We start from the raw sequence: 24,055 nt of genomic DNA, 5'->3' as shown, positions 1-24,055 counted from the left end.
AAATCAGCATTCCAGGTGCTGAACACCCCTGTACTTGTTTTTCATAAACATGTATCCAGTAGAGTAGTTTGTTGAGATGTGCTTGCCAATGCAAAATGTGATAAAAAATAAGAGAAGTCACCAATTGGGCTCCATGAAAACAGCTGGCAGGGGGAGGAAAGATAGGGATAAGAAGCTTTCCCTTTCTCAGGTACTGTCCTTGAAGGGTTAACTTGCCTAGAACAGTGAAAGAAAAAGCTGCTTTTATGTTAACTTCTGTAAACTGAGCCCCTCCCCTTACATGCTGGGTATAAAATTCTGAAATTACCTGAACTTGGGGTTCAGGGGATTAATTGATTACAGCAAAAGCTGTGCCCTCTGAGTCTGGCTGCAGCCAAATAAAACTGTTTCCTGCTATCTTCCAGTGCATTGCCTCGTCTGTCCCCACAACATTTACTTAAAATACACCATGTTTAATTAAAAGCAAAATGTTTGTCTCTGACAAAATTAATTTAAGTGAAATCTTTCTAATTAATTCATGAATTCATTGAGTGCAATGTTAAGAATTAAAACAAAACAACAACAACAACAACAACAACAACAACAACAAAATCCCAAAAGTCCCTTTGGACTTATGGACTTTTTCAATAGTGAACGCTGTGTTCATATCATCTACTCATGGGAAGAATGGCCAGCAGTTATGTAACCATACTGAGTATCTTGGGTCAGGCATTACCAGGCATTTGACAAACATTATCTCTGTTCATCGTGACTGTGTTCTATTACTGCTATTATTGTTAGGTGGACTCACAGGAAATTACTACAGTAAAACAAATCACGGTAATCCTAATAACTAAATGAGTGCTTTGTACCCATCACAGGGATTACTTTTACAAGACAGATGGACAACTTCTGCTCAACAACAATAGCCAGGGGAAAAATGCTATCACACATTAAAAGAAATGAAGAAAGGAAGGAGAAAGAATTCTATTTATGTTTCCTGAAAAAAAGTTAATCTTTAACATAGAATAAAATGTTAATTAAAAAATGGTATGCACTGGTGGATATCATTTTATTAAAGAGGACCTGTAAAACTAAGAATTCCCTGGGGAAAAAGCTGTCCCCCCCCCCCCCCCCCCGCCAACCCCCCAACTGGGGATCGAACCCAAGGTCAATCTACCATTGATTTACATTAACACCCACCCTGCTCCTGCCCTGCTGCCACACACACAGTTTTTGTTTTTGAAACAAGGTCTCCCTAAGTTGCCCAGGATGTCTTGGAACTTGCAGTCCTTCTACCTCAGGCTTCCAAATCACTGAGATGACAGTTGTATGCTACTGCACAGGGCAAAGCTGATCCTTTGTACCCTCAGCCTATTCTACCATTACCAGCACACAGTAAGTTTCAATTATGTGTATGTGTGTGTTTTAAATTTTTATCTTTTCGTGGTGTTGAGAATCAAACTCAAGACCTCATGTATGTGAGGCAAGCACTCTATCACTGAGCCACATCCCCAGCCCTTCATCCTTTTATTGTTGTTTTTTTAAATGAATGCATCCAAATATTTTAAATAGAGGTCTCTATCAGGAATTACATGTTACAAGCATCTAAGATTCTCTATGTTTATTAAAAATGATTGTGTCTATGCTTTATCTACATATATGCCTTTTGTGTTAATTTTTAATGCTCATATGATTTGTCCAAGCTTTATCTAAATACCAGACAGAAACAAAGAACTGGAAAGCAGAAGATAGCTGTGTTGGAGCCATTGGAAGGAAAACTTAACTTGGCCTTGTTCTAGGATGCACCAGTTTCAGAAAAGAAAAAAAAAAAGAACAATAAAAATTGTCCAGGGTAGTTATATTCTTGGTGACCCCAAGGACTAATATTAGACTGGGTTCTGACTCAAGACTAACCAGCATGCAGGAAATAAACCTTAAAAGGAAACAAGCAATAGGTCAAAACTAAAAGCAGAAATACATCAGAGACAAAAAAAGAAAGAAAGAAATGCATCAGAGGAACTAATGTGGAAGAAAAATCCCATTGAACCTGAATTTTGCTAGGCAGGAAGTTACTGAGCAGCTCATGAAGTCTCTGAGACATTTTGAAACAAAGATTCAATGATAGGCTTACCGAAACTTGTACTTTTACTGGAAAAGGTAAGATTTATCTCCATATTCCCATTCTCCCCAAACTTCCCTTCTCCCACTTTAATCTGGGGTCAGGGTTCACACCATCTTCTCCACAGTCATGAAATTTAGGAAACTGACATCTGATTTCTAATGAGCAATTCACTGACTTTTCTCCATTTCTCCTATAGACTGAGACACCAGGAACAGTTTTGAAATTTCTCTTTCTCCCTTTAAAAGGTTAGATTCCTCATGCCTGGTAAAGAGCTTGGCTTTCTCTGAAAGAGGGCATTAGGGCTGGTGTGATTCCAGATCACTGGTTGTCAGCCGCAGTATCTGAATTTTCGGTGCCTTCTATGTATCATACATTTCTCCTCTCCCTGTTTTTTTTTTTTTCCTAGTTCATAATTCCTTACTTTTAAAAACTAAATTCAGCCTGGGGAGGGGGTTGCACATGCTTGTAATCCCAGGGCCTCTGGAGGCTGAGGTAGGAGGATTGAAAGTTCAAAACTAGCCTCAACAACTTAGCAAGGTCCTAAGTAACTCATCGAGACCATCTCTAAATAAAATATATAAAAGGACTGGGGATGTGTTTCAGTGGTTAAATACTCCTGGGTTCAATTACCAGTACCAAAAAAGAAGATAAATAAATAAATTCAGGAGTCACTCACAAGTTTCGGTAAGCCCTGTTGTTGTTACTGAGAATTGACTGAGAATTGAACCAAGGAACATTTAATGTAGCATTTACCACTGAGCTATGTTCTCAGTCTGTTTTATTTTTAGGCAAGGCCTTGATAAGATGCTTAGTAAGGCCTCCCTAAGTTACCGAGAATGGCCTTGAACTTGCAATCCTCCTGCCTCAGCCTCCTGAGTTGCTGAGATTACAGGCATGTACCATGAAGGAGCCACATATTTGAGGAGTCTTTTCAGGATGATCCCAGACTAAATTACTGTGCTGCTTCTGTGCTCTCATCAAAAGGCACTGATTATGAGTATATTATCAGCGGCTCGTGAGGACCTTGAACACGGCAACCCCTTTGCATTCATCTTTGAACACTTAGTGACTAACACAGTATCTGGTACCAGATACCAGTAGTAACTGCTAATTCATCAAAATACTGTTATTTACTCAAAATGTGGAAAGCACTTTAGATACATCATCTCTTTTAACTCACAACATCAGAACATAGTAATAACTTCGTCCTGCTAAGTTCTCATAGTTGCAAATGGATCCAAGATTAAAATTGGTAATATTTAACCAAGTCTCACTGAAGAGATATTAGGAGTGGTGGTCATGAATGCCTTCAAAATAGATAACTGATTTATAAACTCAATTTACAGAAGAAAATCACAAAAAAAGGGCTATGTAGCTCCTCTTTAATTTGCGCTCATCTCAATAGTATTCTTATGCAAACTCCATAATTATGTCTTAATATGTTAGAGAACTTTGGAACAGGAAACTCAAAGTACAAAAAGCATGTGCCACTAAATCTGTACATAGTTATCTATGCCTCAAAAATACCTCTAAGTATGAGAGTTATGCCTGAATCCACAGCACCTTTATATTTCCCTTGCATCCAACCTGTATTCCCCAACACTTACCTCATAGTAAATGTTGTTCAACTGACTGGTTATAGAATGTTCCAAAGCTTAGAAATGCTTAGGAAAGTTGTCTTGTTGAGAGTGTCACCCCTAGACTGTGCACAACTTTTGTAGTTTAGTTAAGTGTTATTGAGCACAGTTCACTATGTTGACTTATGCAAGAACACATCCTCATAATTCATTCGGAACTAGCCTTGTCCATTTGAAATTCTCTCAACCATCTACCTCTTTGCATGGCATATTATTATGCAGAATCATCCTTGTCCTTTGCAGATTTCTTCCATGAGAACAAAGAAATATGGCTACTGTCTACCTAGTACAGCATACCTTAAGGATGCCCATAAAATGTGAACTGCACCAAATTGAATAATGAATATACTACTATTTTAGATGCAAAAAGTGATTGTTTCTACACAGTCTCATTAATTAAGCATAATTATTCAATAATGTCTTCTCCGCTTCTCCTTTCTACTATCTTACTTCTCCATTTAACATATTGGCCTGAAAAAAAAATGACCTGCAACTAATAGAATATTAAAATTGCACAGGACTAAGACTAATTTCTTTGAAAACTTTAGACCCAATTTCTCTTGGGCAAATAAGAGGGATAATGGTAAAATTTCATAACAGGTGAAAAATCAGGGCTATTTCATTGACTTACAAGTAGAATCACAATATAGACATATAATTTCACAAAATTTCTAGATATATTTATTAGGGAAAACAATACAAACTAAGGAAAGGAGATAGTATTTCACTTAAGGAACTATTTTATTTTAATAATTTAAGAATTATACATAATTCATAGTTGATAGAAACAGTAAATAATTAGAATGGAACTTCTGTACAGAGATGAATGAGGACAAAGGGTAATTTTAGTTATTGTTATATTATTTTTTATAGTAAATAGAAGCATGAAATACAACTCCATAGTAATCTTTATTGGAATATGTTTAAAGTACTGATTTTATAGGTTTGCTACTGATAACATCTGGTTATCCAGGTTAGTGAAAATTGTTTTTTTTTCCCCTAAACTGAAATCATATATCTTAAAACCACAGCAGTGTATTCCTTTTTTCAACTTTGAATTAAATGTCTTGCTTTGATTATTTTGTCTAGCTCATGTTATTACCATCTGTTTTATTTTATAATATATTATCCTACAATGTTTAACTGCACACTCTTAAAAAAAAAAAAAGGATGGAACCCGAATTATAGATTTTAGATTCCAATCAGGTTATTTTTGACATTTTATATTTTACATTAGTTTAAACAAGTAATAAATTATTATCTGAAATTACAATTATACATAATGTTAAATTCAGCAGCTTATTCGATTATTTTAAATTTCATAATGGTAAGGATAGATACATGAACAAAAACAACCGAGTTTTATCTTCAGTATCTATGAAACTATATTTTAACGTTAGCTCTTGCCATCTATGAAATTTTGGATCACACAAGTGTGAGTTGGATTATCTCTTGTAGTTTCAACTACCACATAAACAAGTATGTATGAATAGTAAATGTCAGATTTTAAAAATTTGAACTATTAAAATGAGTTCAAAATTAAAAGACTGAGAGATTAATAAAGGTTTTGAAACTGATGGAAGGAATCTTACAACATATACTTGTCTCCTGGTATCCCCAGAAAATTTGTTCTGAAACTTCTATAGAAAACAAAATTCATGAATGCTCAAGTTCCTTATATAAAACAGCATGGTTTTTGCATATAACCTGCTCACATCCTCTTGTATAGTTTTTAAAAGATGTTTTTATTAGTTCATTATAGTTATACATAATAGTAGGGTTCATTTTGATATAATCTCACATGCATGGAATATAGTTTGTTCCATTTTGGTCCCCAGTACTTTCTCTTTTCCTCTCCTTCTTCTTCCCCCTGTTCTCCCTTTCTTTACTCCACTAGTCTTCCTTCTATTTATTTACAGTTTTTTTTTTCAATTGGGCCTTTACATATGCACCTAAAGGTAAAGTTCTCTATGGTACGCTGTTATACACTTTAAATCACCTCTAGATTACTCATAGTATGTAGTATTGTATTATTATTATTTAGGGAATAAGGACAAGAAAAATATCTGCACAAATCCGATATAGATGCAGTTATTTTTGAATAATTTTGATCTGCAGTTGGTTGAATCCATGGACACGTAGTCTGCAGATATGGAGAGATGACTTCGTGTGCTTTTAGGATTTATGCAATATTTCAAAATATAATATTACATTATTTTTGCTGTGGCTATTTCTAAAACTCATTATAATGTTTTGCAACTTGTAAGAAAATCTATTTATAAAACCTCTGAGCTCAAAAATTTATTCAAATAGAGTGAGTCTATTTTCCTTATGATAAAAATATATAGTTTTATAGTTTTGCTTGTTAGTTTAGATTTTTTTTTTGTTTTGATTTTATACTAAACTGGATTGGCAACAGTTCTGACTATTTTGTCAGGAAAGTTACACAAACCTAAAGCTCTTCTTGACAAATTCAAGATACAGACCTGTCAGAAGGCAAAAAGTAAAGAGAAAAACAGAATGAATATAGAGATAAAGTAGAAGAAATGTGGGAAAATGAAATACAAGAGAAAAAGAAAACTATTTTGCATTGGTAGCAGAATAGAATAAATTCTTCATCAATTCTGTGAATTACTCATCCTGATTTAAAAGCTAAAAGGTCGTCAGGTAGATGAACACATACGGATAAGAGATTTTCTTAATAATCTTGTAAAACTAAATTTTAGATTAGAAAACTCAAAGCAGTTATTTTATACTACACTAAAGGTCCTCTAAGACATTTTTTGCCTAATGGAATGGCATAATTCTGCAAGTGAGGAAAACATGTAAGACAAGTCAAGTGATGAACCACATGCAGATCTGAAGAAGATTGCCATCATTTTATTATCTGCCCCAGGAAATCCTAACAGAAATGAGGATTTTCATCAATAAAGCAGAACTTAAAGAGAGCTAAGTCTGAGTATTTAGTCACCATACAGTATACTAATGTGCATGATTATAAAAGATACAAGCAAACAGCTCATTCATTAAAAGATTCTGCCAATTAGCTCATACCAGGAAATCTGGGGATCATCAAATACCAAATCTCACTCAAATGATAAGGGTGCCAACATCTCTGCCCATAACTGTGCAAACATCCTATACAGCTTCATTACCATCAACTATTAGTCAGGAAAAGGAAAAAGAGTGTAAATAAGGACATAGCTCCACACACAATCAGTCTCAAAGCTACAGATTTCTGTTTGTCGCACAGAACTCCACTGTCCTAGACATGTAAGGATGAAATGCAGCAAGAGATCCAAGCAGCTGCTCAGTGGTGAGCTGAAGTGAGATACTGGAAGCAGAGTGACACAGATGACAAGGGCATACAGGAGCCCAGCTTCAACAGGTGTTGCACAACTTGGGCATGCTGGGAAAGAGCAGCAGAAGGATCAAATGGACGTGCACTCATCAGGAAGTGGTAGCTGACTCTGAGCAATGGTGCTGGACAGGTTATGAGGTGGAGAGGCATTGTGGCATACAGCGACAGGCCCTGCAAACAGTGGCTATAGCCACAAACCAAAGGACAGTCTTCAAATGTTTACAGTGTGGAAAGAACCATTGCTAAATATCATTGACTTTGGGTATACCCACACCCCTAAGGAGGAGCACTGTTAGAATTGCCATTCTCTAATGAAATATAAATGATGAAAGCCTTTCAGTGACATTGAAATTGATTCAAGGTAATGTTTTACTACAAGTGCATTCAAAATAGAAATGGCTGTTTCAACTGTTTTGACCTAAAAATGTATACTTTGAACTGGACACAGTGATGTATGCCTGTAATATCAGCTACTCAGGAGCCTGATACAAAAGGATTGCAAGAGTTGAGGCTAGCCTGGGCAATTTATCAAGACCCTGTCTCAAAATAAAAAAATGTTAATTCTAGTCAGAAAACTATTATTTTCTTTTTTGGGGGGGAGGGACATATAATGATCTGTTCTTACCATAGTGCTGCTGTGGCAGTAACTATGCTTTAAAAGTCACATTTGTTTTCAAACTGTCAGTATCTCTCCATGACACTGAGTTAGTGGCTGAGTTTACAGACAGCATCAGAAATAATATTTGGTTTTTGAATACAGGACAAAATTAGACAGTTGTATAAAAGGTCAACATTAGGAAGTCAACACATTCCCTTTGGAGAAAGAAAACAAGGAACTCTAGGAGCTTTTGAAAAATAGGAGTTGTAAAAAAGAGGCAAATTTCTTACGATGGCTGTGAGCTTAGGAAGAAAAGTGTGATTATGACTCAATGTTGAAGTTTTTAAGAAAAATAAAAGGATTTTTAGATTAAAAAATACACTTATCTTGAATCTCACCTTCTATGTTTTTCGATACTTATTGAATTACATAAGAGAATGAGCCTACATTTTAGCAAAAAAGACTCAGGTAAAGCATATAGAAGTGTGGTTGGACTCTGTGTCTCTGGACTCGCTAGACAATGACTATTTTACAAGGAGAAACGTGGAGTTCAAGCAAACAGTAAGCATTCTATGAATACTTGCTGAATGAATGAGGAAAGTGAGCCTAGACACAGCTCAGAAGGAACACCTCATTTGGGCCTCAGAGAACCATCGTCATTCTGAATGGAAACCAGCAGAGTTAAAGGAAAGTGGGTCTCCTCTGAACCTTGGTTTACTAGGGTGTTCCAGGTGCCCCTGTGAAGCACCATTAGTCTATTTACCATATCTCCTTTCTTCCTTCTCTGAGAACAGCTGGCTTGTCTATGATGTTTTTACCCCAAAGAGTGAGGGAGAAGGGGACTGTGCTGTTGGTTTACCTCATTTCTCTTTGGCGAAATCACTGTATGAGTGAGGCCTCCCCACCCCTGCCCACATTATCTGCAGTGGAGAGAACATAAAAGCTTATTCTGCCAGGTAGTCCTTGGGGATGGGGCATCAGTGTGGGGAACATGTGATATGGTGTTTAAGGGATCACACCAGCATGAAATACTGCAAGACAAAGTACATGTTGGACATGCTACGTACGAGGTGGCTGGAGGGAATGGATAGAGCATGTGCCACCAGGCAGGAGTATGCTGAGGCAATATGCCTTACGGTTGTTGAATGAAAAGTGTGGTGTTTTTCCCTGATCACAAGGTGCTACACAGAAAGGTCAGAGTATATGCAGAAGAAAGAAATGCCATTTTATAGATGGGATATGGTCTTGTAAAGAGGACATAGTTCTGGTCAGGTTATATAACTGATGGTCTTTGTCAGTTCCTACGTGTTTAATATATAGGTAAATGTGGTTTCTAACAGAGATGGACAACAAATATTCTATTAAGCTACCCAGAGCTATAGCAAATTTTGAGCTGAAAGAAAAACTATAATCATTCAAATGCAGAACTATAGTGGGTGTTTTTTGAGGACTGTGCACTGATAAATGCAGAGATTCCTACACAAACATATTGCTAGCATAATAAATACATCAAAACATTCATGACCACGTTATGTGCCACCTGCCTTACAGTCAAAATGATGGGCTGGGTGATCTTGCAAAACATCTTCTAGTCTTAACATTTTCATTCAATATTAAAAAGCTTCCCAAAGGTGTATGCGTTTTATAGAGAACACAAATGAGGCCTAAAGTACTCTCTCTAGGATTCTGTGGCCAGATCCATGATAGTAAAGTTAAACAGAAACTTAAATAATTTATTTATTAGGTCCAAGGAAATAAACCAAAGTACTTTGGGCTCAATTATCAATCGGACATTTCTTCTGAACTCATTATTAAGCTTCATTTCTCTAACATTTGGTGTTATATACTCAGCATAACTATATAGACAAATATTGTTTTCATTTGTGAAATACCAGAGGACTCTTTGTATATACTGATATGTACAAAAATTAATAGATGATCTTGAGTTAGTATTTCTTAACTAAAGAGTTGAATTCAGGAACTCTGCTCATAATCACCAAGGAATAATTACAAACTTCTTGGTAGATTAACTGCAAACAGTGAAGTGTTGGTATCCTCCTGATTTTACTTAGTTATTTTAAGATTCACAGTCTTTCCAGTGGATAATGCATAGGTTTTCTGAATCTTGATCAAGGGGAAAATGTGAAAAATCACACATAACATTTTGCTTAGCTGAAAGAGTTAATGAATCCAAACCCTTTAAGAACACGATGCTTCTAGAATCACTGAGAAAGCTAAACAGTACATCTGTTTATTTGTTTTTTTTTTTTAAAAAAAACTCTATATCTAATGTGACTAGCATCAATGATTCATAAAATTATTTCAGTTCAAATTTTAGCTCAGGGGCAAGAATAATATGAACAGACCTACTATATAAAATACCTGACATAGCTATTCACCTTTCAACTATAAAAAACAAGAACTGTCTTCCTCTAGCAGAGTTAAGTCAGTGCACTAGTAATATACATAGAAGTACACCCCAAAGGGAAAAGTCAGCAGAGGTGACTGGCAACTTGTGGTCCACAGTCATCTTTATTTCCTAAAGTGCATATGTCTTCCCTTGACCTGAGAATTCCCTGGTTGTTTATTCAATAACATGAATACAACCTTTCAATCCTATATTTTATTAAAGCCACCTATGGAATTATAAGCTTTGATGATGCTATTGGGTAAATTGTCTTTCTACAAGAGGTTTAATTAATTGATGTATCACATGTTTCAATTTTCTTTATATTTCCTTTCCTTTAGTAATCATATTTTAAATGTCTTTTTAAAAACATTCTTTTTCAGAATGCTTTTTTTAGCCTTCTAAACAAGTGGCTTGTAAAATTGTAGTTATATACACAAAAATAAGAACACAAACTACATGAATGACTGAAGCAAAATTAACCCAGAGATGTGGCCACAAGGAAGCAAGCAAATATGTGTTTAATACTGAGAAGATGTCAGTAACTGAAAAAGTTTTGACAATGCAACTGAATATATTAGAAGTACATGAAAACCTAGAGTAAAAAAGCTGCCAAAACAAAATTCCATTGATAGCCACTTGAAACCATCTCAAGTTTAAACAAGTGTTGTTTTCATACTGTGTCCTTGAATATGAATTGTATTCTAGAGAGGATTCATGAATATATCCAATATGTGCATAAATTTCATATTACTTTCTAATCGACAAATGTACAATTTGTTATCATCTACCCATACTAGTTGTCATGATAACAATGTATCTGAATATATCAATATTTTAAAATGCATAAAATAATGTAAAAAAATTGGAAAAGTCAATATGTATATATTGAAATAATAATGTATTTATAAAAAATTAACTTTGTGTTTCAAGATAAGACTACTTCCTAAATTCATTGTTTATTTGAAACAAATTATGTTCTTTTCTGATACATATGGAACTTTGGGTTAGGATTTTTCATTTCTGACTTGAGCATACCTTTCACATCTTCATCCTCAATTGTTGTATTTGAACTCTCAGTTGACTCCTGTTGAGAAGAAAACACATTTTTAAGTTGCATGTAATGAATGGCTGGATTTCATCTTATGAATTTGACTAGTGATATGTATATCATGCAAAATTCTTCAGCAGGCTCTGTGCATATGCTGACATGCAGATGGACAAATACATTTAAGTGGTTTTAACAGAAATAAAATGTCAAATGTTATAAACATTTCAAAAAGGGAGTACTCTGGTTGCCTAAATCTGTAGCAGTATAAGTTCTGGGTGATTTGTAGAAGCAGCAGAATATATAATTTATTTTAAAAACTGGGTAAAGATGTGTTTGTGTCACAGTGTTGCATAAAGTATGTTTTTTGTGTGTGTGTGTTTAAGAGAATAAAGAAAGTAAAGGTATTAAGCCGATAATAGGCTGAAAACAATTTGAAGAAGACTTTTCATGTTGGGCCAGCACAATGGAATTATACAAAATAATTTACTTTTAGATTTTTTTCCTATCTTGCCTAAATTAGAAACTGATTGTCATTGATAAGAAACCCACTTCCACAATGAAAGGACAAAGTTCTTTATTTGTGAAATTACAAATTAAGTTGAAGACAAGTTAGCACACTTAAAAGTACACTGTAATTGCCATATATTGAGGTATGTTTCTTAAAATGGTTTGATGAATATTTTCAGTGAAAGTGTACTAATAAAAATATTTTCTAGGAAAAAAATTTTGAAGTATGCATCAGAAAAATACAATTTTCTATTTGGAATAAGTCAAGGCTACTGAAAAAAATTGTAAGCAAACTTTCAATCAACAGTTATATGCTCAGTGGCATAAAACAGATTTTGAAAAGTGATGAAATACCAGTGTTTTTTTAATAGATTCAATATTTTAAAAAGTGATCAATTTATATAAATATAATACACAATATTTGAATCAAAGGGATAAGCTATGTAAAAATGTACCCAGAGTCTCCACACACACCAAACCAAAAAAAAAGTCTTCATGCGTTTCTTAAGGTGACATAGCGTTTAGATTTAAACATGGAAGATAAACCCATGCATTGTAACAGTAGACTAATTTATGTAAGCAAGGAATACCATGCAACAACTCTTACAAATGATATAGCTAGAACTATGAAAGTGTCCACTCCAGCTGTCATGCTTGGTCTTTCATTTGCTAATGCTATTGAAAAAATCATTCTCATACGTGATGGTCCTCACTACCTTAAGTCTTTAACTGTAAAATGCATCTTATATTTAAAAACATAACACTTAATGTTTTTTACTTTAATGATTCAGTATTGACCAGTGGATTGTTAAACCAGAGAGGAAATATATTTTCTAAGCCCACCCATTGTTGATGAGGGTAAGGAGAAGTAAGACCCATGATTATGTTATTATTTGATAAAAGTCTAATGATGGTATTTTTCTTCCCCTTAGAGATAAAATAATGTCTAAAAAGCAATAAACGGGAAACATAAAATACATTCAGAAAATGTCTCCCTTCACCCTTAGATATGTATGCAAGTGCTGTTATTTAATTAACATGCTGTACAAATAATTTACAATAGGTAGAGCGTATTAGTCTTCATTCAGCATAAATAATTAACTATCTATTACTGAAATGCATATAACTCAATGATAAACATATTTCACAAGAAACGAAACTCCCAATTCTCCTCAAATTCATGCCAAACAACAACAACATCGTCAACAACAGGGAATTGAAAACAAAAACAAAAACAAAATACTATGACAACAGAAGAGAATAAAACTCAGAAACAACACTAAATTTAAACAAATACCTATCAACTCAAGTTGATATTTTTGAAGACAATGGAATGAAAGCAAGAAATTCTAAAATTTCATGCAGTATACATCTACAGTACAATGCACACACAGGCATGGAAAAACAAAAAAGACCACGTAGAATTGCTTAAGATACACAGTCATCATGACAGAATGACATTATAAATGTATAACCTGACTTTATTTTCTTACAAAGATATCATTCATTTCTCTTTCAAGCTGTCATTCATTTTTTTTTATTTGAAAGAAGTCTGGTGTACAGTTTTAGCATCATTAGGCCAAAAACAAAGTGCAGTAAACAAAGAACAAAGCTTTTCTTTTTCTTTTTTTAGATCGTAAATTAATTTTGTATTGAGAATTTGATGAGATGTGTAATCTTGTGAAAGCAAGATGTGGTTGATTCTTTCTGAATACCTTGTTTCCATCAGGGTTGTGGATTACAGTAGTTTGGGGCTCCTGAGTGAGAACAAAATAGAGAAAGAAACAGTTCGCATTGGTAAGTACATTCTTACTAGTCTGAGGGACAGAGCAGAAAGGGCCAACTGACAAAACTAAATAGTGACAAGAGCTAAAGCAATGTTAACTGCTGTCAGATGTTGCAGCCGACAAGATCTCTGATGAAAGATCTCCCTGGTGAGCCATGAGATAGGACTCTGCCCTACCCAGAAGCAGCATGCAAAGACCTTATTCCTGATCAGTAATACACACAGGGCTTTGAAATTTGGAGACCTGAAGAGGCACTCACTGTTTCACCAAGTCCTATGCCAGAGAGAACCTTCGTTTCTTTAATGCGCCCATTACTGTTGTCGCATAGAAAATGGGCCAAAGCGACTGAAGGTAGATCTCTTTCAGAAGATTTCATATTCTTTGTGAAGTTATTTTTTCAGCTGTATTGCTTGGGGAATTAATTATGTTATCTTCATTATAATTAGCACATAGCTGAATACCCTTGGGAAAAAAATCTAGAAACATCGGACCACATTTTAAAAATAAAAAAGACCATCTTAAAGCATACATTTCAAAAGTCCATGAGAGATTCTAACAATCATTTAAAAGGATCTTTTAATGGGTTCTAGAACTAATCATATAATAACTGTAGTTGGAAACATGTCGTTGTTAAACCCTGTATACATTCATATCTAAAAGAAAATTTCTGCTTTATGGACTTTTTACACAAAATAATTGGCTGTAAAGTCATGTTTTCTTCCATGAAGAAAATACTGTTTTTTCCTATTACTATAAATATAAAAAACCTCAAGTGGAAATTAATATGCAAACAGTTGATGCAAGAAAAGATTCGGGGTTTGTGCACCAGTGGCCTGCTTGGCACTTTCATTATTTGATGCCTTGGCAAGTGGGACTTACCCCAACCCACTACAGGCACTTTCCCGTGATAGTTAATCCTGCACACTTAGAGAACATATCTACTGCTCCCTTCATGCTTTCCCTGGCTGCAGCTGTGATGGACAGTGTTTTTCACTAGTAGATAACCTGCTATCTTTTTTTTTTTTTTTTTTTTGTGTGTGTTGGGGGGCACTGAGGATCAAAACCAGGGCTTCCTGCATGCTAAGCACATGATCAGCCACTGAGCTACCTCTGGCCCTAATAATCTTCTACTTTGATGTTTTCTTTCTTTACATTTAAAATTGAGTTTACTGGTTGACCCAAGTGAATAACCTCCTATTGTTTTTATTATTATTATTCATTTACAATAACAGTATGGGGACAGTAAAAAAAATAAATCTGAAACATTTCTGAAAATCATAAATCAAAATATGAGAACAGTTTGAGGTAAATATTATATAGCTTAGAACACAGAATGCCAGTATTTGAATTTTGAATTTTAATACAACATCATCTCAAAGTGTTCAACTGAGTTAATTTAATTGTGTGGATTTCACCAAAATGGAAGAAACTTGTCTGCATTGATAATGCAAGGTTCTATTTTATGCAAACTCATTGTTTGGATAAAAGTGAAACAGTGAAAATTTAATTTAAAACGCAACAAACAAAAAGCTTTAAATTATCCAGTGCCTCTTGATCTCTTAAAATGAGGTCTTACAAAGCCATGTTGTCTTTGAATGAGAGGGAAATAAAACTCTGAATAAGGTCGGCTTTTATGTTGTCTAGCAATAATCCCGTTAGCTCTCCTGGATGCCGACATTTACACGTCATGAAACGAAGAGATGGTCATTTGCGTGATGTCAGAGCTGTTATCATCATCAGAAGAGCTAAGAGAAACCAAAGCGCATTCTACTGTATTTCTAAGGCAGCATGCAAAAATTTCAACCACAGAGACCAGCACAATGTTCAACAATGAAATGAGATAATTTCATGTTAGAAACATACTGCTTGACAATTCTTTTAACATGAAAAGAAAAGAAAAAGAGATGAACATTTTCCATATCTTAAAAAGCAAAAAAGAAAAAAATCCAACAAAATAAAATATTTATATATACATATGTATCTACATAGTGAAAGCAAATGAGAGAAACAACAAAAAACAGTAAAGAAGTTAAGAAGGGTTACAAAGAGTCCAGGTATACCAGCGCCGGGGTGGGAATATTTTCTTTGGGGCTGGTTACCACGTTGGCTTTGTTGTTTATCTGTGGGTATGCAGAAAATAGAAACAGAGACGCCTTAAACCCCTCGGTAGCCAAAGTCTCTCTACGCGGCATGTCTACGTGGAAGTATAGACATGAAAATAAAGAGCCACTGAAGATGAACGTGAAAGACACTGTGACAACTGACAGGGATGATGATCACTCTAGTCTCCGAAGGTCATGCACAGGTGACGACCTTGTCTGTGATGGTGGGTGAGAAAACAGATGTGGCAGCTTTGGCTGTGCCCCCTTGGCAAACAGACAAAGAGCCGCTTCAGTGGAGCTCAGATCAAGTGGAGAGTATGAAATGAATATGACCGTTTTCATACTCTTCAGGTTGGATTCTGTTTCCAAGCTTCCAATTGTTCACTGTTACAGTCCTTTTTTTTTTTCTCCCCATTTTATTCTTGAGCCTGAAGTCATACATAAACCATCTTTCTCTGGGGAGCCTTCATTCACTACCATCCAACTAAAAACCTGGATTTTCTGACAAAGGCAGGTGTTAAAACGTTTTTTAAAAATGTTAAGTCTGGGTCTCCTTTAAAAATACATCTTCTGTTATTTAGAGGGGAAGTCAAAGTCTTTATACGGAAGATAAAAGGACCTTATTTTTCACAATTGCTTAAGAGGAAAACACCATATTTTCTTTCAAAGTGTTATTGCTATCCTAAAAGAACACATTTAGTAATACAGTTCGCTTGCATTAATAATTGGGTTTACCCTTAAAGAAGATATCTGTACAACTGTGGGCTCCATGTTGACAAAGAAAATTGGAAAGTAAATAAATATTGTACTGGCCCACAGAGAAGACTCTTTGTGGACTAGAAGCAACTTGAAACTACAAAGTGATTTTGGGCACTAAAGAATCAGACTGAAAAAAAAAACTAACATTGTTTTAAACTCATGCATGATATATTACATTATGTTTATCAAGCAAATATAAACATTACTTTTCTTATACTATATAATCTAGGTATTTCAATATATTATTTTATTAAAAAAGAAAACCCATAATTTTAATACAAATGTAAATGTACTTAAGGACTCAAGAAGGAACACATGTTACATAAAATAAACAAATACCAGATGAGTATTTATAAGTGTTTACATGGGTAATTGCTCAGGATTTCTAGATTATCTATAATTTATGCCCATACATCATATTGAAACTAGCATTGAGAGGAAGATAGAATATAAAAAAATAACTTTTGTATGAGATGTTTTGCTTTTCTGTTTATTTGTATTTGTGTGGTTACTGGTATCAGTAGTATTATTTAGATAATTTGTAATACTGTGCTCTGTGACATGCAGAAAAACAGATAACTTTTAAACTTTACTGGAAAACTCATTAAATGTTAAACTATAAATCTATACTGTTCAGATAGTTTTAGAAAAATTTTTCTTTAAATCAAACTACACAAAATTTAATGCAAAAATTTGGATAAGAGCCAAAAAGAGGTAAGAGGTAGTAGTGTCTATTAAAGAGGGATCAAAATGTACTTCTGTTAGTAGAAAACACATGAGATAAGGGAGGGATGCACACACAAATACTTCTTATGAAGGAAGAGCACTTGGCAAAACAGCTGGATTCTTGTCAAATGATAAGGGATATGTATGATTAAAGCACTACATGTATTTAACATTCTGTATTTAGTTTGTATCAGGGGATGCAAATAAAAGAGAAATATTCTGAGATATTTTTATTTCTGTTTTGAGATAAGATTGAGATTCTCTTCCCACCCCAGGATGTAATTGCTTGCTTTGAAATGCTTTATTTTAGTGAAAATGTCCCACATGCATACTTATGCACATGAGTTTATCTGTATAAGTGCAAACATGCCTACCATCCCCCCATACACATTCACCTATTGATACATAGCACACATACACCATCATCTCTCCCAAATGAGGGTTGTTCTGTGTGGATAAACCATCCTGTATCACCAGGCATGGCAAACATGAGGTACATTGATATAAGTCTCAACTACCACTTTCAATCATATTTAAATGTGCAGTTGGAAACATTTTGTTAATGAAAAGATTAGCTTAATGAATTTTTTATTGTAGGAATATGCTGAAAGTGTTAGTAAAATTAGTTAATTTGAAAATAGTAAATTTCTAAGTAAAACACTAGAAGAACCTCCTTTCAAAGAGTCAAATAGCAAGTACGGGTTCAAGCACAACTATCGTTTAAACATACAAGAGAAATGTAGCTGTGTTAAGTTACTGTCTTTTAAAAGATACAAGTGTCTTTTGTTAACTGTCTTTTAAACATAAAAGTGAATGCATCTATGTTTAGGTATGGAAGCAGAATATTTTTCTTTAAAAAAAAAACTGAACTGAATCAAATATTTAAATGATGCACTGAATTACCCTTATGAAGCATGGGTAATATATTCCTATTTCTCAGACATTGAATTTATTAAATGTTGAGATTAATGCATATTTCTTTTAAAGGTGCTTAGTTACGATGGATACACTGTAAGATCACTTTCACATTATTTATAAACTGAACAGCGAATGTATTATAGAAAGAATAATTCTTATTTTAGCAACCATGATCTTCATTTGAAAGATAACTCCATAGCATTTCTTTAGTTGTCAGTAAACATTCATTAATTATGTCATAGTCCTTTTATTTTCAAAGAGAAAATGACTTTGTCCTTGCATAAGGTCAAATTCATTAACAGCATATGGATGAGGATTTAACTTCTTACCTATTTAAAATATTAACTTCAGAGGAAAAAACAATATAATGTGAAAGTGGGTACCATGTTTTGACAGTTGATTAACACTGACCCGTGATGATTCTATACTTCCTCCACTTACACTAACTTATATTAAATAGGACTGTTTTATTCCTAAGTGTGAATTTTCACAGGAGAAATCTGGCAGATAGAGATCCTCACCATCATCTGAACACTCGAACTCGACTTCCTTTTCTGAATTGACCAGTCAAAGAGAAAGGAAAAGAAAAAAGTATGACCCGTTGAATTTAAAGTGCCAAAGCAGGTAGTACAGAATAATTTAGTTTTCAAAGAGGAGCTATAAGTTGGCTAGAAGAAAAAAAAAGTTCTGAAAATGTTTCTTTCTATATAAAAGGATAATAGTGGAAATAAACATCTTAATAGGAACTGTGAATTCTCCATCACTGAGTGCTACAGAAAAATTCAAAAGAAGACATTTGATTATTTTAAAATACCATATTTCTACCAATGTAACATCAGGGAAAAAGCAGAAATCAACAGTCTTTGCCAAAATCTAGACTGAATAAAATAAGTAAAAGGAAGATACAATTATAAGTTGAGAGAAGCAACTGGTGATCGGAAATGCCATCCTAATGAGAATCACAAGTGCATGACTCAGGAAATTCTCAAAGTGCACACAGACAGGTGGTGAAGAAATGACTGGGTATGAACAGAAGAACTGACAAATGATTTCTACTTTCTATTTTCAATGTGAACTGACCACCTGACTTTGAGTCAAGTTCAAATATGAGAATATTAATTAATTCCCAACAATGTTGAAGCATTGATGAGGAATGTATGAATCTGCCATTGAAAGAGAGAGAGAAGGATTAAAAAAATGAAACATTTAGATCATACTATGGAAAGATAACAAACATTATTATGCAAATATAAAATTACATTCCATCAAAAGAAAACTCCCTAAAACAAAATACAATCAGTAGAAAATAAGTTGCATCATTTTGATTAGAAATCCGAGAAGTCAAAATATCCTGTTGTTATCTTCCTTGAAAGATTTTTCTAATATTTGTTCAGTATATGAATCTTGAATATGTCTCTAAACCTTATGATAAAAACACAGAAACAATTAAGACCTTAGAAAAACCACTCGAGTAGAGAAATGTGGTCATTTGACGTTGCATTTTCCAGACCTACTGTTTATTTTAGGTTATACACTTCAACAATCTTTAGCATACATCATAATTATTTGTAAAAGTATTTAATTTTCACAGATTTTCAGGTCACCATGGTATTTGGGACTGTAGTAAATCAGAGAGGATTTAGACATTCAGTTTCTATGGTAACTCTATAGATGAATACTACTTTTTTGGTGATTATTTAATATATAAACAAATAAAAAATACACATCATAGTATATGTATTAGTTGTCTTTGTTTATTAATTTTTTTAATATTTCATTTTGCATCTTATTATCAAGAACAATAAAAAACAAAAATTGCAATGACTTGGAGCTTATATTTAAAATTATCCAGCACCTGAAAGTCAAAAATGGTTGAAGATAACCCATTTAACTTACCTTTACTCCATCTGGTTTCTTCAACAAACTCTTGGCTGCTGCAAAGTGAGAGCAAAATCAGTTTAGTGAATTGTCCATCAAAACCCTCAGCTAGGTAACAAGACAGGCAGGTTATTGTTTCCTTCTACCACCTTTGCTGAGTTATGGCCAACATATGCCAAGTTATCAAGGTCACACTGATGAGCGCGAGCTTACAGGACATTGAAATACAGTATCACTTTTCTGGTTTTGCCACAACAAATTTAGAACTAAGTTCTTATGTAGTTCATTGAAAGAAATTGAAACTTTGCCAGTTGTGCTATTGGACAGTAGTTGGTTGCGAAAAGGATACTGGAACTTTAACTGGACTATCCTTTTGTAATCCAGAAAGTTAGTTTCAATCTTGAGACATCAGCTGACAGATTGTATTATATGTTCATTCACACCACAAGTATGGTGGCCATGTCAGTTCTGCCATTGAAGCTCCTCTTTCTAGAGGTTGAAAACTCATTTGTAAAAATTTGCTCTGGCGAAATAACATCTTTATATTTTTTGAAATCAGAGAATTTTAGCTTTTGTAAAAAATATTAATGACTGCATTTATAACAAAATGGCATATTATTGACCTAGAGCAAATTTTTTAAAAGCTTAGCACATGATCTTTAAAAAATGGCATTATATATTCTTTTATACTTCAGAATTAAAATATAAAGACTTACTAAACAAAAGCCTTTAGTAAAATTAAAAATTTAAAACCATACAATTTGAGATAAGGTATAAAAGAAAATAAAATCTTTAACTAAATCAGAAAAATCCTAAAGCATAATGTCTTCTATAAAATTCATTTCTCATTTTTCCTGGGGGGAAGCCTTTGTCATTCTTTTTGTTATAGGACTTTTTGAGTATATTAAAAGGTAGAAGAGTCATCCTTTCAAAAATATATTTATGAATGGGTACACACAGAGTAAACAGATAACATAACTGTCAATGACAATTAGTACATCAAATGTAGAACATTCATGAATATGTAGAACAAAGTGTGTACTTCGATTTTATGTTAATTATATGTAATAAATATTTAAGTACATCAAAATAGAATTTGGCAACTGAATTGAAAGTACTTAGTTAAATAAACTTCATTTCCTGATATTTCTTGTATTTGGGACGTTATATTGATGATGACTTTGTTATAATTTTAAATATATTTAAAAGATAGAAAAGTATTAATTTTATTTAGTCTTTAGCAACAAGGCTGTTAATTTATTATCACTTGAGGTTGTAAAGAAATTGTTGCCTTAGCAATAATACTGTTTGCTTGGAGCTAAAAAGCAATAATATTAAGTAAATCCTGTGGCAGTTAATAGGTTAGAAAGCAAACTCAGAATAACTGGAATTGCAATAGCAAGCAAAAAGAAGACAATGATCCAGGGTAAGCAGCGATTTGGCCTAGGAGATGCAGAGAAGTTCCTTTTGGTTACTAATCACCTTACCTCACAAGAAATACATTCCACATACAGGGAGAAAAGAAAAAATAAAAACAACTTTATAACCATATACTCATGGACAGATTATTTAAAGAGCATGTTTGGCAATGAAATAGAATGAATAACATACTCCAAACTAAAATGCAATATCAAGTATAAGATGTAACTGAGTCTAATGTTATTCTGTTGATTTTGAAGTGATGGATAAAAAAGATTTACTTTTCATGCTAAGACATTCAGAAATGATATAAAATCCATATATTAGTCATGAATTTTTAGCTTACAGGATGATGGAAAGGAAAATATGAGTTAAACAAAAAGTTTATATAAATGGGTACAAACATTCTTAAATAAAGGCCCAATTGATGACTGAGTGTGTTTAACATTTTCACGAAATACATAATTTAATTCTGGAGATATTTTTAAAGTTAGTTTGCTATTAACAATATATATATGATATAAGCCATCCTACCTTTCAATGATTCATGAATTATTGGGCCACAGTAAATATTAATTTATTTTAATATAGTATATATTACCTAATAATGAGATGGCATTGAACTCACTCATATAAATGTCAACCACATTATTCAATTGTTTACAAAACAAGTAACTTGACAAAAATAGCAACAAGATTTTATTACATCAAACAACATACATACAAATGACCAACAGAGTCCCTCAGTTCATAGCACTGCTGACTGTACTATTATTACTGCTGTTGGTTAACAGCCTATGTATTATATTACCTCTAACCAGATGGCAAACATGCAGAAGTCACCATTTAACTAATATAGCTGTGGAAATCATTGAAGAATAGTTGATAATAATACAATGGGTTCACCTGATGTCACTATCACATCCAGGCTCAGCAAAATAAAGAACTGAAATAGCTGGATAGATTGATGCTGTATATCATTATTATAAAAACTAAGGTGGTAATATTTTGGCAGTAAGTTTTGATAATTATTCTAAGTCTAAATGTCAAAATTGTAAGCTTATCCATTGTAGCTTCATTGCTGCTTCTATATCTCCCCATATATAAGACTGATTATTCAAAATATAAATTTTAGAAACCTGGAGCTTTTGGACAATCTATTCGAGAAGGAAACTCTGAAATTTCTGAAAATAATTTATTCTTTTCTCTCCCTTTTGGAGTCATTTAATAACAATTCATCTCTTTGGCTTCTTTTAGACTCTGCTCAACACACTTATTTTTACCATTCAGAGGAGAATTTGTTATCCTACGATATGTCGGTGTGGCTGGTTCTCTTTAAGTTCTGGAGTTAGATACCTTGGGCAGTTGTAATTAGTTTTATTGCATTCCAATATACTACTGTACTTTGGAAAGAACTTAGGCCTAAGAGAAATTAGTTTCAAAATAATGGTCTTCTTTTAGAAATATTGCTTAATGGAATTTCCTATAAGAATGAGACAAAAAACTTATTCATAGTTATTATTTTATGAAATAACAATTAATACATTCTAGGGTTGATATGGAAAACTACAAAATGAGGAAGTACATATCTCCAATATTTGTGTGAACTCCACTATTTGAGAGAAGGGTGTCTAGTCCATAGCAGCACTGACTATTGCCTAGAATTCTCTGGGTTCTCCTGTGAGGGCTTGCAGTCCCAAGAGTTTCTGCAGCAGACAATACCTTGGAGGAGTACCAATGGCAGTCACAGGTGTGGAAGGAATCTATGCCACACATTTGCCATACCCAAACAATAGAATTTTTCTAATAATTAGATTTTGAATTTTTTTTTTAAAAAAGGACCACTACAGAGGACAGCAGACAATAGGGAGAACAGTTTTGAACGCATGTACCTGAAAAATTTCTCGTAGCCAACATAGTTGTCAAAATGGCACCCTGTCAGAGAAATAAGAAAAAAAAAAAATCAAGTTGTAAATCTTTAACCTAATAAATAGTCTAGGGCAACAAATCTTCTCCTGTTCTCATTTTCAGTTAGGAAAATTTTTTGTTGTTTTTTTTTTGTTTGTTTGTTTGTTTCCAGAAGAGTCCTAGACCTGTGCCTTTTGTGATGCTGGGATCACCGTAATGTGTGGGCCAGATGGATTATGAATCACACTGCTGTTTTCCCCTGAAGGTAGAAACTACTATATGTGGCACCACACTGATCCTAGCTTTTCTTTTTGCCTGATTATGGTGCATATTCCATTTTCCCACAACCTAGAAACATAACAATATGAGTATTGAGATCTACATGTAAAAGTTTTTGCTAAAAGTTATTTCCCCCCTACAATAGTTCATTTTCCAGTCTCGCAAAAACATGAAATTTCATACCTTTAGTTTTCGTCTAGCATTGAATTTCTTCAAGCAGTCCACAGTCTCCTGTCTGTGCATCATGGAAGCCACAGTGGAACGTTGCTGAAAGAGGAGAAAAATAACTTCATTGAGGATATTTAAAACATACTAAGCATAATAGTATCTTCAACTTCATTAAATCTTTATTAATAGTGCACTCATGATTAATTTCAATTGCCAAAGTTTATATGTTTATAAATGAATATCACTGGTTTCCCACATTATCTTAAATTCAGTAAATCTTCAGTCACATTTCTATTGGACTGCTTTTCCTTTACTTGGTACCATATTTATTGCCCTAATGTTTGATACTCATTGTAGAAATTTACTTAAGCTTTTAGAGTAGCCCAAGTTTTCCACTGTTTTTTTCTTAGTACTTCTGTGTTATTTTTTTTCTTTGTATTTCTAAA

At 33.6% G+C, this 24,055-nt stretch overlaps 1 protein-coding gene across 26 annotated transcripts in view; it reads right to left on the bottom strand.

Moving 5' to 3' along the window:
• Positions 1-24,055, bottom strand: part of Camk2d (calcium/calmodulin dependent protein kinase II delta) — a 301,168-nt gene that overhangs the window by 26,005 nt on the left and 251,108 nt on the right. For 3 of the 26 annotated variants that reach the window (XM_078021724.1, XM_078021735.1, XM_078021725.1), the window contains exons 11-17: positions 23,625-23,708; positions 23,147-23,189; positions 19,854-19,891; positions 18,479-18,511; positions 15,513-15,572; positions 13,381-13,422; positions 11,146-11,194 (exon numbers count right to left, since the gene is read on the bottom strand). In XM_078021724.1, the coding sequence (XP_077877850.1) occupies positions 11,146-11,194; positions 13,381-13,422; positions 15,513-15,572; positions 18,479-18,511; positions 19,854-19,891; positions 23,147-23,189; positions 23,625-23,708 (349 nt within the window). The remainder of the gene's footprint in view (positions 1-11,145; positions 11,195-13,380; positions 13,423-15,512; positions 15,573-18,478; positions 18,512-19,853; positions 19,892-23,146; positions 23,190-23,624; positions 23,709-24,055) is intronic. The other 23 variants (XM_078021746.1, XM_078021747.1, XM_078021750.1 and 20 more) reach the window with 13 other exon arrangements.

The sequence above is a fragment of the Ictidomys tridecemlineatus genome, chromosome 9, assembly GCF_052094955.1.
Source record: "Ictidomys tridecemlineatus isolate mIctTri1 chromosome 9, mIctTri1.hap1, whole genome shotgun sequence".
Taxonomy (NCBI): domain Eukaryota; kingdom Metazoa; phylum Chordata; class Mammalia; order Rodentia; family Sciuridae; genus Ictidomys; species Ictidomys tridecemlineatus.
Note: the sequence above shows the minus strand (reverse complement) of the source record. Positions and strands in the feature narration are given on the sequence as shown.